Source organism: Geotrypetes seraphini, chromosome 6, assembly GCF_902459505.1.
Source record: "Geotrypetes seraphini chromosome 6, aGeoSer1.1, whole genome shotgun sequence".
In the NCBI taxonomy this organism is placed as follows: domain Eukaryota; kingdom Metazoa; phylum Chordata; class Amphibia; order Gymnophiona; family Dermophiidae; genus Geotrypetes; species Geotrypetes seraphini.
This window is the reverse complement of record NC_047089.1, coordinates 249,952,906-249,966,898: the sequence shown is the minus strand read 5'-3', so window position 1 is coordinate 249,966,898 and position 13,993 is coordinate 249,952,906. Positions and strand designations below refer to the sequence as shown.

Sequence of the window (13,993 nt, the reverse complement as noted above, 5' to 3'; positions counted from 1 at the left end):
GTAGGGAGAAGGAGAAATCATTATTTTGACCTAGATTATAATTCTTCCTTTTTCTTTTGCTTGTTTTTTGATTTTAGGCTAAGCTATTAGAAGCTGATGTCAAGATTATATTAGATCAACAAATGCAGGTCATAGATGAAAATTCCAAAAATCTTTGTCACCTTGAAAATTAAGCAAATAAAAAAAGAAACCAGATAGTGCATTTTTTTTAATGACCAATGTTAAATAAAAAAAAGTTCTGCTGGTCTGCCTCTTGACTACTCTATGTAAAACAGATGTATACATATCTAGATTAGATCTTAGGGCTCCTTTTACTAAGGTGCGCTAGCGGTTTTAGCGCACGCTAGACGCTAATGCAAGCATTGAGGTGGGGTTAGTGCGCGGGGCAATGCAGCATGCGCTAAAAACGCTAGTTAACCTTAGTAAAAGGAGCCCTTAGTGTAATCTCAGGAAAGTCCTTTCAGCACTTACACTCAGTTGGCTGCAGTATCCCAGTTCCTATGAAGTATCAGAGTTAAGTAATTCTACATCAATTTTCTGTAGGGTAGTGACCTCTTGTGGACATTTGTTGTTCTGAGTAAATTTTTTTTTTTTTGCTTATAGTAAGTAGAAGAGAGTCATACATTAAAACACCTTCAATTCATTCTAGTTACCCAATTTTCTCAATGCAGTGATGACCTGTTTTTTTTCTCTTTTCCCCACAGTATGGATGGTGCAGATCTTTGCTTTGAAATAGTAAAGAGAGCTGATGCTGGTTTTGTGTACAGTGAAGCTGTTGCCAGGTATGTGTTCCTTAGCCCCTGAAAATAAGAAGCAAATTGCCTTGACATTTGCTGCTTGCAATATTTAAAATATGTTTAAAAAACAAAAGAAAAACCAGACTGTGGAAAGCAAAAATCTTGATGAAGCGTTTATTATGACGAAAATAAAGGTACAATTGCAAAAAGCATAATGTCCACTTGATGAATAAATGACGAATGGTGTAATACGGACCCTACACAGTCTATGTTTTGGCAAAAAGCCTTCTTCAGGGGTCCAGGTCAGTATTCACTCATTGGTATAAAAAAGTAATAAAATAAAACCATATCCGTGAAGACGCTGGATTGAATTAAAGCATTACTTGAACATACTGCTTTAAATCACTAAAACAGGAGATGTCCAAGATTTTATAAAAGTGGAGCAGAAGTTCAGAAATCCATGTGTGTGTAGGCCATATGTACAGTTTATTCATCGTTTGATATACCACTATATAAACATATCAGCATAGTGTCTTACAATGATAATAAGACAAATTTATAGATAAGAAAAAGACATTACAAATATTCATGTCCATTCAGCTCCACTAATTCCCACAGTAAGTGTATCAACACTTAGTAGCAAAAGCATCCCTGAAAAGAAACATCTTAAGATCTTTATCACAGTCCAATGAGATGACGCTGATGTCACTTGTGGCGCCTGCGGCAACCATCTTCCAGAGCATTGGGAAGCAGGCCAGATGTTGAAGTAGTACCTCATCCACCAAGAGCTGCCCATTGAAACCCCCAAATGACTGCAGTAGCCCAAAAAGAATCAGAGGAGCAGAGAGAGTCAAGAATGATGTGGGAGAATTGATCCCCTTCCCCCCATGCTGATATTACTTGTGGTGCCCATTCAGACACAATTATAGCAACTAATCACACCTACAGGCTGTAGTGAACCAGCCTCTGAACGTGAGCCAGCTCAGATACAACTACAGTGCTTAACCAAACTTACCTGCTATAGGGTACTAATCTCTGAATGTGAGTTCGCTCAAATATATCTGTAACACCCTCCCAATCTTTCTACAGTGAACTAACCAAAGTGAGTTATTATCCCAGGACAAGCAGGCAGCATATTCTTGACTGATGGGTGACAGCACCGACGGAGTCCCGGTATGGACAATTTTAGAGTGATTGCACTCTAAGAACTTAGAAAGTTCTAGCTAGGCTGCACCGCGCGTACGCGAGTGCCTTCCCGCCCGACGGAGGCGCGCGGTCTCCAGTTTCCGCGGAGCTAAGAAGACGCGTGTTTTCCAACGGCTGTTGGAAAATCCTTTTTTTTGCCTTCCCGCTTGCGTATTTTTTTTCCTCGTGAAACTCTTCACGCTCTTTTTTTATTCTTTTCTTTTCTTGTTTAAAAAAAAAAAGTCCCTTTTTTTTTTTTACTTTTTTCGGTCGGCCCCGGCGGGGCCTGTTGGCACCATCGAAGCCTCGGGCTTCGATTTTGCTACTGCCGTTTTTCCCTTCATGCCCCCTTCACCGGGTTTTAAAAAGTGTCAGCGGTGTGCACGCCCTATTTCTTTATCCAACCCGCACAAGTGGTGCCTTCAGTGCTTGGGTCCGGACCATAGGGCTGCGACGTGCACCCGCTGTGCTTCTCTTCAAAAGAGAACTTTGAAGAATCGCCAGATTCAGCAGCAGCTTTTTTTTGGTGCCGCTATGGAAGTTCCACCGACATCGACTCCGGCATCGGCACCTTCCTCCAACTCGGCACCGGCGCTTTCGACACTGCAAGATACATCTTCGGTGTCGCACTCCACAGGTAAGCCGGCTAAGAAGCCATCCCCTACAGTTCTCGGCCCGCCAGTCGAACATGCAGTGAGCCAAGTCCTGCAGACTGCGCGCCGGCCTCGTAAACGCTCAGCTCCGATAGAAGTTTCTGCCTCTTCATCGGCATCGACTTCGCCTGAGCATCGAGCTGCACCGCAGGTACCGAGCAAGAAAAAAGCGGTACCGGTGCCATTGGGACCATCTCTGGATGAGCGCATAGCATCCATTTTCCAGGTCCAACTTAAGGAGCAGTTACAGCACCTTCTCCCGGCTCTTCTAACTCTGACCCTTTCAGTGTCGGTGCCCACTGAGCCTGCGGTACCGATCGTCGAACAGCCTATGTTGTCGGCATGGACGTTATCAGCACCGCTTAAATCTGCCTCTTCCATGTCTATGCCTGTTTTATCGGCAGAACCAAAGTCTCTACGTCGAGCTGTTCATTCAGTCTCCGAGCCGGTACCGCCTTCTGACACCCGTATCGCTTTACATTCACCAGATACGGTGTCGATGCGTTCTGGCAAATCGGTACGTAAAACCAGACATACCAAATCCTCTACTCCTCTATCTCAGGGCCGCCTCCCATCGGTACGTGACCCTGATTTATGGGATGATTCAGAGGACCCCCTCGGTACTGATGATGACTTTTCATCGGATGAGGCTGACTCATCTGTGCAGGATCCTGCTAGTAAGCCAGAGCACACTTCCTTCACTAAGTTTCTTAAGGAGATGTCAGACACCCTTTCAATCCCATTAGAGTCTGATTCTAAAAAGTCCAAAGCATTTCTTGATGCTTTGGATTTTGACCAACCTCCTAAAGAATTTTTGAAATTACCCCTTCATGATATCTTAAGGGAAACTTTTTATAAAAATCTGGAGACTCCTCTCTCCATCCCAGGAGCTCCAAGAAAACAGGAATCGCTTTATAAAGTTATTCCCATTCCAGGGTTTGACAAACCTCAGCTGCCTCATGAATCTTTGCTGGTGGAATCAACCCTGAAGAAATCTGCAGGCTCCAGTGTGTATGCTTCTGTTCCTCCTGGCAGAGAGGGCAAAGCTATGGACAAATTTGGTAAACGACTTTACCAAAATGCTATGTTGGCCAACCGTTCAGGTAACTATGCATTCCACTTCTCGTTTTACCTGAAACATCTTATCCAGCAGATGGCCACTTTTCAAAAATATATTCCAGACCGCAAACTTTCTGCTTTTCAGCAATGTACTGCCAGTCTCTTGCAGCTCAGGAAGTTTATGGTCCGTTCCATCTATGACACATTTGAACTGACATCCCAAGCTACTGCAATGTCTGTAGCTATGAGACAATTAGCATGGCTTCGCGTCTCAGAACTTGATGTTAACCACCAGGATCGCCTTGCCAATGCTCTCTGCCTGGGTGATGAGCTGTTTGGAGAATCTCTGGATACCACCACCCAGAAACTTTCGGCTCATGAGACGAGGTGGGATACCTTATTGAAAAACAAAAAGAAACCCCCTCCTGCTCGTCCTTTTAGGCAGCAGACGTCGTATCAGCGCCGTTTTTCCGCTCGGCCAATTCGGCCTCATCCTCCTCAGCCTCGGAGACAGCGACAGCAACAGCACCAACAGGCTCGCTAGCGACAGCCGCCTGCAATAAAACCTGTTGCTCAGCCTAAACCAACTCAGCCCTTTTGACTCTCTTCTCCAGGGCATAGCCAGTCTTCCTCCCTCATGTCCTCTTCCACAACCTATTGGAGGTCGACTCCAATGTTTTCTGGCCCGATGGGAGGTAATTACCACCGATCAATGGGTGCTCTCTATCATCGCCCACGGCTACTCCCTCAATTTTCAGACTCCTCCTCCGTTAGGCTTGCCAAAAGAGTCTGCTTCCAACAAGTCTCAATCCCTCCTTCTCACTCAAGAGGTTCAATCCCTCCTTCTTCTCAATGCCATCGAAGAAGTTCCTCCAGATCAGCGAGGTCAGGGATTTTACTCCCGGTACTTTCTAGTTCCAAAAAAACCCAGAGACCTCAGACCTATCTTAGATCTCAGAGATCTCAACAAATGCTTGGTCAAAGAGAAGTTCAAAATGCTCTCTCTTGCCACACTCTACCCTCTTCTCACTCAGGGAGACTGGCTATGCTCCCTCGATCTCAAAGAGGCCTACACACATATTCCTATCCATCTAGCATCCAGACAATATCTACGCTTTCTCATCAATCACACTCATTACCAGTACAAGGTGCTACCCTTCGGTCTGGCCTCCTCTCCCAGGGTATTCACCAAGTGTCTGATTGTAGTAGTAGCCTATCTCCGCTCTCACAATTTTCAGGTCTTCCCTTATCTGGACGACTGGTTGATCAAGGCTCATTCCCCTCAGGCGGTGCTTCTTGCCACCAACCAGACCATTCGATTTCTTCAACTGTTGGGGTTCGAAATCAATCTTCCCAAGTTGCACCTCATTCCAACCCAGCGACTTCAATTCATTGGCGCCATTCTGGACACTGTACTCATGAGGGCATTTCTTCCATCCAATCGCCTTCAGACCATCCTTCATCTCTGTCTGCAGGTGTCTCAACAGATTACCATCTCGGCAAATCACATGATGGTACTCTTGGGGCATATGGCATCGACGGTACATGTCACCCCCTTCGCCCGTCTTCACCTGCACACTCCTTAATGGACCCTAGCAATCCAGTGGTCACAAGCGACAGATCCTTGCTCACAACACATATCTGTGACATCGTCTCTTCGACAGTCGCTACGCTGGTGGTTGACATCTTCAAATCTATCCAGAGGTCTACTGTTCCATCTACCTCCTCATCATCTAGTCATCACCACGGATGCATCCCCCTACGCCTGGGGAGCTCACATGAACGAATTCCAAACTCAGGGTCTTTGGACTGCCCAGGAAAAGAAACATCACATCAATTTCTTGGAGCTCCGAGCGATGTTTTACGCCCTAGGGCATTCCAACATCTCCTCTTTCCTCAAGTACTACTCCTTTGCACAGACAATCAAGTTGCAATGTACTACATCAACAAACAGGGGGGGACGGGATCTCGCCTGTTGTGTCAGGAAGCCCAACGGATTTCTCGCCGTCTATTTCTGAAAGCTGTCTACATTCAGGGGGAGCAGAATTCTTTAGCAGACAATCTCAGTAGAATTCTTCAACCCCACGAATGGACTCTCGACCCCTTGACTCTCCAGTCCATTTTCACTCAATGGGGCACTCCTCAGGTGGACCTTTTTGCAGCTCCTCACAATCATCAACTGCCCCTGTTTTGCTCCAGACTCTACTCACCTCACCGTCTGGCACCCGATGCATTTCTCCTGGATTGGACCAATCTCTTCCTCTATGCATTTCCTCCTCTACCTCTCATGCTGCGGACATTGTTCAAGCTCAGGAGGGAACAAGCCACCATGATTCTAATCGCTCCACGGTGGCCCAGGCAACACTGGTTCTCCCTTCTACTTCAACTCAGTTCCAGGGAGCCCATACTTCTTCCTCTGTGTCCTTCTCTGCTTACTCAGCATCAACAGTCCCTACTACATCCCAACTTAAAGTCTCTGCAACTGACAGCTTGGTATCACTCGGGCTAACTTCGGCTCACTCACTCCTTTCTCAGCCTGTCCGTTCTATCATTGATGCTTCCAGGAAACCGACCACCCTTCATTGTTATCAACAGAAATGGTCTCAGTTTTCTTCCTGGTGCCTCCTACATCACCATAATCCCACATCTCTAGCAGTGGGACTGGTGTTGGACTATCTTCTTTCCTTGTCTGACTCTGGTCTCAAATCTACTTCTATCAGAGTTCATCTCAGTGCCATTGCTGCCTTTCATGAGCCAATTCAAGGAAAACCCCTCTCTGCTCATCCTTTGGTTTCCAGGTTCATGAGGGGCCTTTTCAACGTGAAACCACCTCTCAAGCCCCCTCCTGTGGTCTGGGATCTCAATGTAGTTCTTTCCGCTTTAATGAAGCCTCCTTTTGAACCTTTGGCCAAAGCACATTTCAAATTTCTCACTTGGAAAGTGAACTGGCAAGACTCAAGGTGAACAAAGTCATGGGACCAGACAATTTGCACCCAAGAGTGCTCAGAGAATTGAGCGATGTCCTGGCGAAACCGTTGGCTGAGCTATTCAATCTCTCCCTAAGTAAGGGGAAAGTTCCCCTGGACTGGAAATTAGCTAATGTCATTCCTCTGCATAAAAAGGGTTGCAGGGCAGAGGCTGCGAATTATAGACCGGTGAGTCTCACATCAATAGTGTGCAAACTCATGGAAACACTAATTAAAAGCAAATTGGACACGATCTTGAATGAAGGGAATCTTCGGGATCCCAGTCAGCATGGATTCACCAAGGGTAGGTCCTGCCAATCCAATCTCATCAGCTTCTTTGACTGGGTAACAAGAAAGTTGGACTTGGGAGAGTCTTTGGACGTCATGTACCTGGACTTCAGTAAAGCTTTTGACAGTGTCCCACACCGCAGGCTGCTAAGCAAGATGGAATCGATGGGGTTAGGAGAGACACTAACTGCATGGGTCAATGATTGGCTGAGTGGCAGACTTCAGAGGGTGGTGGTTAATGGTACCCTCTCTAAAACATCGGAGGTGACCAGTGGAGTGCCGCAGGGCTCGGTCCTGGGTCCACTCCTTTTCAACATATTCATAGGGGATCTGACTCAAGGGCTTCAAGGTAAAATAACACTATTCGCCGATGACGCCAAACTATGTAATATAGTAAGTGAATGCAGTTTACAGAATTATATGGCGCAGGACCTGCTTACATTGGAAAGTTGGTCCTCAACCTGGTAGCTAGGCTTAAATGCTAAGAAATGTAAGGTCATGCACCTCAGAAGCGGAAATCCATGCAGGACGTACTTCTTGAACGGAGAAACTTTAACTAGGACTTCAGCAGAACGAGATTTAGGAGTAATCATCAGTGCAGACATGAAAACTGCCAATCAAGTGGAGAAGGCTTCATCTAAGGCAAGGCAGATATTGGGTTGTATCAATAGAAGTTTCGTCAGCCGAAAGCCTGAAGTCATAATGCCGTTGTACAGGGCCATGGTGAGACCTCATCTGGAGTACTGTGTGCAATTCTGGAGGCCACATTACAGTAAAGATGTGCGCAGAATTGAATCGGTTCAACAGACGGCCACCAGGATGATCTCGGGGCTCAAGGGTCTCTCGTACGAAGAGAGACTGAACAAATTGCAGCTCTACACTCTTGAGGAACGTAGGGAGAGGGGAGACATGATCGAAACATTTAAGTACCTCACGGGACGTGTCGAAGTGGAAGATGATATTTTCTTTCTCAAGGGACCCTCGGCCACAAGAGGGCACCCGCTCAAACTCAGGAGCGGAAAATTTCATGGCGACACCAGAAAGTATTTCTTCACAGAGAGAGTGGTTGATCATTGGAACAAGCTTCCAGTGCAGGTGATCGAGGCAGACAGCGTGCCAGACTTTAAGAATAAATGGGATACCCATGTGGGATCCCTACGAGGGTCAAGATAAGGAAATTGGGTCATTAGGGCATAGACAGGGGGTGGGTAAGCAGAGTGGGCAGACTTGATGGGCTGTAGCCCTTTTCTGCCGTCATCTTCTATGTTTCTATTTTTTACCATGATAAGGTGGTTCTGCGTACACATCCAAAGTTTCTCCCTAAGGTTGTGTCTGACTTTCACCTTAACCAGTCCATTGTCCTACCTGTTTTTTTCCCGAAGCCTCATTCTCATCCAGGTGAACAGGCTTTACATACCTTGGACTGTAAACGTACTTTGGCTTACTATCTCGAACGCACTAAGCCTCATAGATCATCTCCTCAACTTTTTTTGTCCTTTGACCCTAACAAGATGGGTCATCCTGTATCTAAACGCACTTTATCCAATTGGCTTGCTGCTTGCGTTTCATTCTGTTATGCTCAGTCGGGCCTGACACTGGAAGGTTCTGTCACGGGCCACAAAGTTAGAGCTATGGCAGTGTCTGTAGCTTTCCTCCGCTTCACTTCCATTGAGGAAATCTGCAAGGCTGCTACTTGGTCCTCAGTTCATACTTTTACATCTCACTATTGTCTGGATTCATTCTCCAGACGGGATGGACACTTCGGCCAATCTGTTTTACAAAATCTATTTTCCTAATGGCTAACCTTCCCTCCATCCCTCTTTTTGTTAGCTTGGAGATCACCCATCAGTCAAGAATATGCTGCCTGCTTGTCCTGGGATAAAGCACAGTTACTTACCGTAACAGGTGTTATCCAGGGACAGCAGGCAGATATTCTTGCGTCCCTCCCACCTCCCCAGGTTGGCTTCTTAGCTGGCTTATCCTAACTGGGGACCGCGCGCCTCTGTCGGGCGGGAAGGCACTCGCGCATGCGCGGTGCGGCCTAGCTAGAACTTTCTAAGTTCTTAGAGTGCAATCACTCTAAAATTGTCCGTACCGGGGCTCCGTCGGTGCCGTCACCCATCAGTCAAGAATATCTGCCTGCTGTCCCTGGATAACACCTGTTACGGTAAGTAACTGTGCTGTATCTCATAACAATTCTCTGCCTACTGATAAGCACCAGACAAACTGAAGCCTACACCCTTCCCAACAGTAGATCAAATAACCCCTCAGAACACACAATCCCATCATGGAGTCACCCTGTGATAAATTGCACAAACCACATGCACTTGGGTAATGCTAATGCTGGTTGGACACCCAGATACCGAAAACCATGCCACAATCACATCACTAGACCAAACCTGGACAATCTAATAAGAATCCCAACTACTTACACTAATGAAGTTGTACTCACTTCATTCCCATGTGGATATATTAACATGAAATCAGTGGTCAGCAAAACTGAAATCATAGAAGATCTACTTGATAAATTATTACCTGGCTTTCTATTCTATTCCTAAGTGAACGTGGATACTAATGTGAGATGACCCCAGATTACAATTACTCTTCCCAGTAGTTTACAAATCACCCACCTATCAAGACTGGTCACAGGGGCGGCGGACTTGCAATACTGCACAAATCATCTTCACATCAAAATCATGGAATCTATAATTATCCCAGGACAAGCAGGCATGATATTCTCACATGTGGGTGACGTCATCTACGGAGCCCCGATGCGGAAGCATTTTCAAGCAAACTTGATTGAAGATTTAAGTTTGCTCTGCTGCTCCACGCATGCGTGCCTTCCTGCTCCACTAGGGGGTGCATCCCCTCGTGGTCTCCAGTTCAAAATTTTCCGCGAGCCTAGAAGACGTGTTTTTCAGGCTCTGCCCCAACTGCCTTCTAGCACCGTGATTTTTTCTTGTTTTTTCACGATTAAGTCGCTGTGCGCGAATTCCTTACCTTTTTACTTGATTCCTGCTTCGTTTTCAACGACCCGGAGGCTTCCGGGTCCCCGTGGCCGCGTGGCTAATCGAGCCGCGGCTACTTTCGATTTAATGTCCCGGCCTTTGACCGGCTTTAAAAAGTGCACCCGGTGCGAGCGGCTTCTTTCTCTCACAGACCCGCATCGCCGGTGCATCCTTTGTCTGGGGGCGACTCATCCAACTGACTCCTGCCCCCAGTGCGCTATTTTCCAAAACCGGGCCCTCCGCCGAAGAAAAGCCCGCATGGCGGATCTCTTCACCCCGGACCAACCCTCCACTTCGGCCTCGAGGTCGGCCCTGGCCTCGGCCCCGGCCTTGACCTCGGCCCCGGAAACCTCGGCATCGCCTCGAGACTCGACCCCGAAGTCCTCGGGACAACAGAAAGCCTCGGCTCCGGGTAAGTCCCCTCTTCCCTCTTCAGGTTCTGTAACAGCGAAGAAGCAGCCTCGGGGACAACGGCGACGCATGGCGGAAGCCCCATGCTTACAGCCCCGTCTAAGCCCTCCAAGCCTTCGGGCCGTGCCTCCACCACACGGGAATACTCTGATACGAGGTCGCCCCCGGTGGAGCGCACAGAGGCAGGGGACATGCCTTCGATGCTGTCCGTGCCCGTCTTCCAGGACCTACTCCGAGCGATGATCACGTCGGAGCTGTCCGCTGCAATGGCCCAGTTTCAATCGGCCTCGACCTCGAATGTGCCAGACCAACCTGAGCCTCACACCGAACAACCTCGAGGAAAGGTGCGCAATCCCCGCCGCATCCCATCCTCCTCGGACTCCTCGCCGAGACGCCCGAGACGTTCCCCCTCTGCGGACCGCCGAGGGGCAAAACGTCGGGCTAAAACGACAGAAACCTCGAACCGCCGTACCTCCAAGAAGGCCCGAGGTTCACCAACCCTACGAGGCCGTTCTCCCACACCTCGTACAGGACCACTAAGGGTGGCTGAGTTATCACTCTCCAACCCGCGTATCCTCCGAACTCCCCCTCGGACGCATTCTCCGAGGGAGTCCGGATCGAGGTCACCAATCCGACATCGATCGGTACCCCTAACCCCGGCATCGTCTCCGAGGGGCTCCTCGAGACGCCGAAGATCGACAACCCCGGAACACTCTCACAGTGCTTCCCCAACCTCCGAGCATGGATCAGAGCATGAACCTTGATACTCGAGGGAAGCCTCCTTATCCTTCTCCACCCGACGAAGATCTCGTTCCCTGACCCCGCACGGGGCTCCGGGGACATCTCGCCCATCCTTCACTCGCTTTGTCCAAGACATGGGCCACGCATTGGACTTAGATCTCCAGTCCGACTCCAGATACTCTAAGGAGTACCTGGCGGAGCTGGATATGCCATCACTGCCCAGAGAGTCCCTTCGCTTACCACCTAACCCGGTACTCCAACAGGCCTTCTTCAGGAACCTGGAGACCCCCTACATGGTCACGGCCGTACCCTCCAAAATGGAGGCCAAGTACCGCACAGTACCTTATCCGGGATTCGAGCAACCACAGCTCTCCCACCAATCGCTGCTAGTGGAATCCTCCTTGAAAAAGGCTCACCCGTCCCGGGTCTCAGCAGCGGTACCCCCAGGCCGGGAAGGCCGAACCCTGGACAAGTTCGGCAGGAGACTATACTAAAACGCAATGATGGCCTCTAGGGTGCAAAGCTACACTTTCACCTTCACATCATACCTCAAACACCTCATTGGACTATTGAGAGCCTTTGAGACTGACCTACCGGCCTCCCGGCAGGAAACGTTCGGCCTGCTTTTAGAGTCCCTCTCCAACCTGCGCCTTCATCTATTCCACGCGGCCTACGATGGCTTCGAACTCTCCTCCAGAGAAGCAGCCTTCGCTATCGCCATGCGCCGACTAGCTTGGCTGCGCCTGTTCGACATGGACCCCAACTTACAGGACCGGTTAGCTAACCTCCCCTGCGTGGGAAAGGAATTGTTCGATGACACTATCGAGGCGGCGACAAAACGCCTCTCCGAACATGAACGCTCATTTGCCTCCCTTGTCCGGCAAAAGCCCAAACCGCCAGCGCCCAGGCCATACAGGGCCCCTCCGCGCCGCTACCCACAAAAGTCCACCCCTGCTTTCTCGCGGCCCCCACCCAGACGTCCGCAAGCCCATCACAGGGCCATGCCCAAGTCCCAACCGCCCGCGACCACCAAACCATCCCCGTCCTTTTGACGGGACACGCGGAAGGGGGCGGGCCCCCTCCGCCATAGTCCCAGGCCGCCTTCCCATCGGAGGTCGACTCAAAGCCTTTTACCCTCGCTGGGAACAACTCACGACGGACGCATGGGTCCTTGGCGTGATCTCATCAGGGTACTCTCTCAACTTTCGGGCCATTCCCCCGGACAACCCCCCAAGGAATTGCCCTCCCAACAGGACTCAGCTACCTCTACTCCTCTCCGAAGCTCGAGACCTGCTTCGCCTGAGAGCAGTGGAGAAGGTCCCCCCCGACCAACGGGGGAAGGGCTTCTACTCCCGTTACTTTCTGGTACCGAAAAAAACGGGAGACCTACGCCCAATACTAGACTTGAGACGCCTCAACAAATTCCTGGTACGGGAAAAGTTTCGGATGCTCTCACTACCAACACTCTACCCCCTGATCGACGAGGGCGACTGGCTCTGCTCCCTCGATCTCAAGGAGGCGTACACACATGTCCCAGTGCACCCCGCTCACCGCAAGTTTTTGCGTTTCCAAGTAGGGGACTGGCACCTACAATACCGAGTCCTCCCCTTCGGACTAGCATCATCACCTCGAGTCTTCACCAAGTGCCTCGTGGTGGTAGCAGCAACCTTACGCTCCCAGGGCCTCCAGGTATTCCCCTACCTGGACGACTGGCTAATCAAAGCCCCGTCCAAAGAAGGGGCTATCTCAGCGACCCAACAGACTATTACCTATCTACAAAGTCTGGGGTTCGAAATAAACTTCCCAAAATCTCAACTACGCCCCTCACAATCCCTACAGTTCATCGGGGCCACGCTGGACACGGTTCGCCTCCGTTCCTTCCTCCCCCCTCCGCGCCTGGAGGCGTTAGTAAGTCTGAGCCGAAGGATCTCTCGGCTGACCTCAGTATCAGCCCGACAGATGATGACCCTTCTGGGCCACATGGCCTCCACCGTCCATGTCACACCCTTCGCCCGCCTCCATCTGAGAATCCCTCAATGGACCCTGGCGTCTCAATGGCGTCAAGACCGGGACCCGATCGAACACTCCGTGACAGTGACTCCTTCATTGCAACGATCGCTCCGCTGGTGGGCCGACTCTTCAAATTTTTCCAAAGGTTTGCTCTTCCTCACCCCACCCCACAGCAAGGTACTCACCACGGACTCGTCGGAGTACGCTTGGGGAGCCCATCTGGACGGCCTGCGCACCCAAGGAATGTGGTCAGCACAAGACCGCCGTTGCCACATCAACGTGCTAGAACTTCGGGCCATCTACCTCGCAGCAGTAGCCTTCCAACATCTGCTCCGCGACCGAGTGGTTCTCATCCGAACCGACAATCAAGTAGCGATGTACTACGTAAACAAACAAGGGGGCACAGGATCTTGGCCCCTTTGCCGGGAAGCCCTGCGCCTCTGGAAATGGGCAATCTCCAACAACACCTTCCTTCGGGCGGTGTACATACAAGGAGAACAAAACTGCCTGGCGGACAGACTCAGCCGCCTCCTCCAGCCACACGAGTGGTCACTACACTCTCAGGCCCTACGAGGAGTGTTCGAACGGTGGGGGACGCCTCAAATAGACCTGTTCGCGTCCCCTCACAATCACAAGCTGCCTCTATTCTGCTCCCGGATATACTCCCCGGACCGGCTCGAGGCCGACGCCTTCCTCCTCGATTGGGAGGGAAGGTTCCTGTACGCGTTCCCGCCGTTCCCTCTGATACTGCGGACGCTTGTCCACCTGAAAACAGTACAAGCCACCCTGATCCTGATTGCCCCTCGCTGGCCACGCCAGCCGTGGTTTTCCCTTCTACTTCAACTCAGTGTCAGAGATCCACTGCCTCTGCCTCTGTTTCCCTCTCTACTGTCACAGGGTCAGGGTTCACTGTTACATCCCAATCTTCAATCTCT

At 49.9% G+C, this 13,993-nt stretch overlaps 1 protein-coding gene across 11 annotated transcripts in view; it reads left to right on the top strand.

The window, feature by feature from the left end:
- Positions 1-13,993, top strand: part of CASK (calcium/calmodulin dependent serine protein kinase) — a 770,397-nt gene that overhangs the window by 104,831 nt on the left and 651,573 nt on the right. For all 11 annotated transcript variants that reach the window (XM_033947671.1, XM_033947669.1, XM_033947668.1 and 8 more), the window contains exon 4: positions 705-782. In XM_033947671.1, the coding sequence (XP_033803562.1) occupies positions 705-782 (78 nt within the window). The remainder of the gene's footprint in view (positions 1-704; positions 783-13,993) is intronic.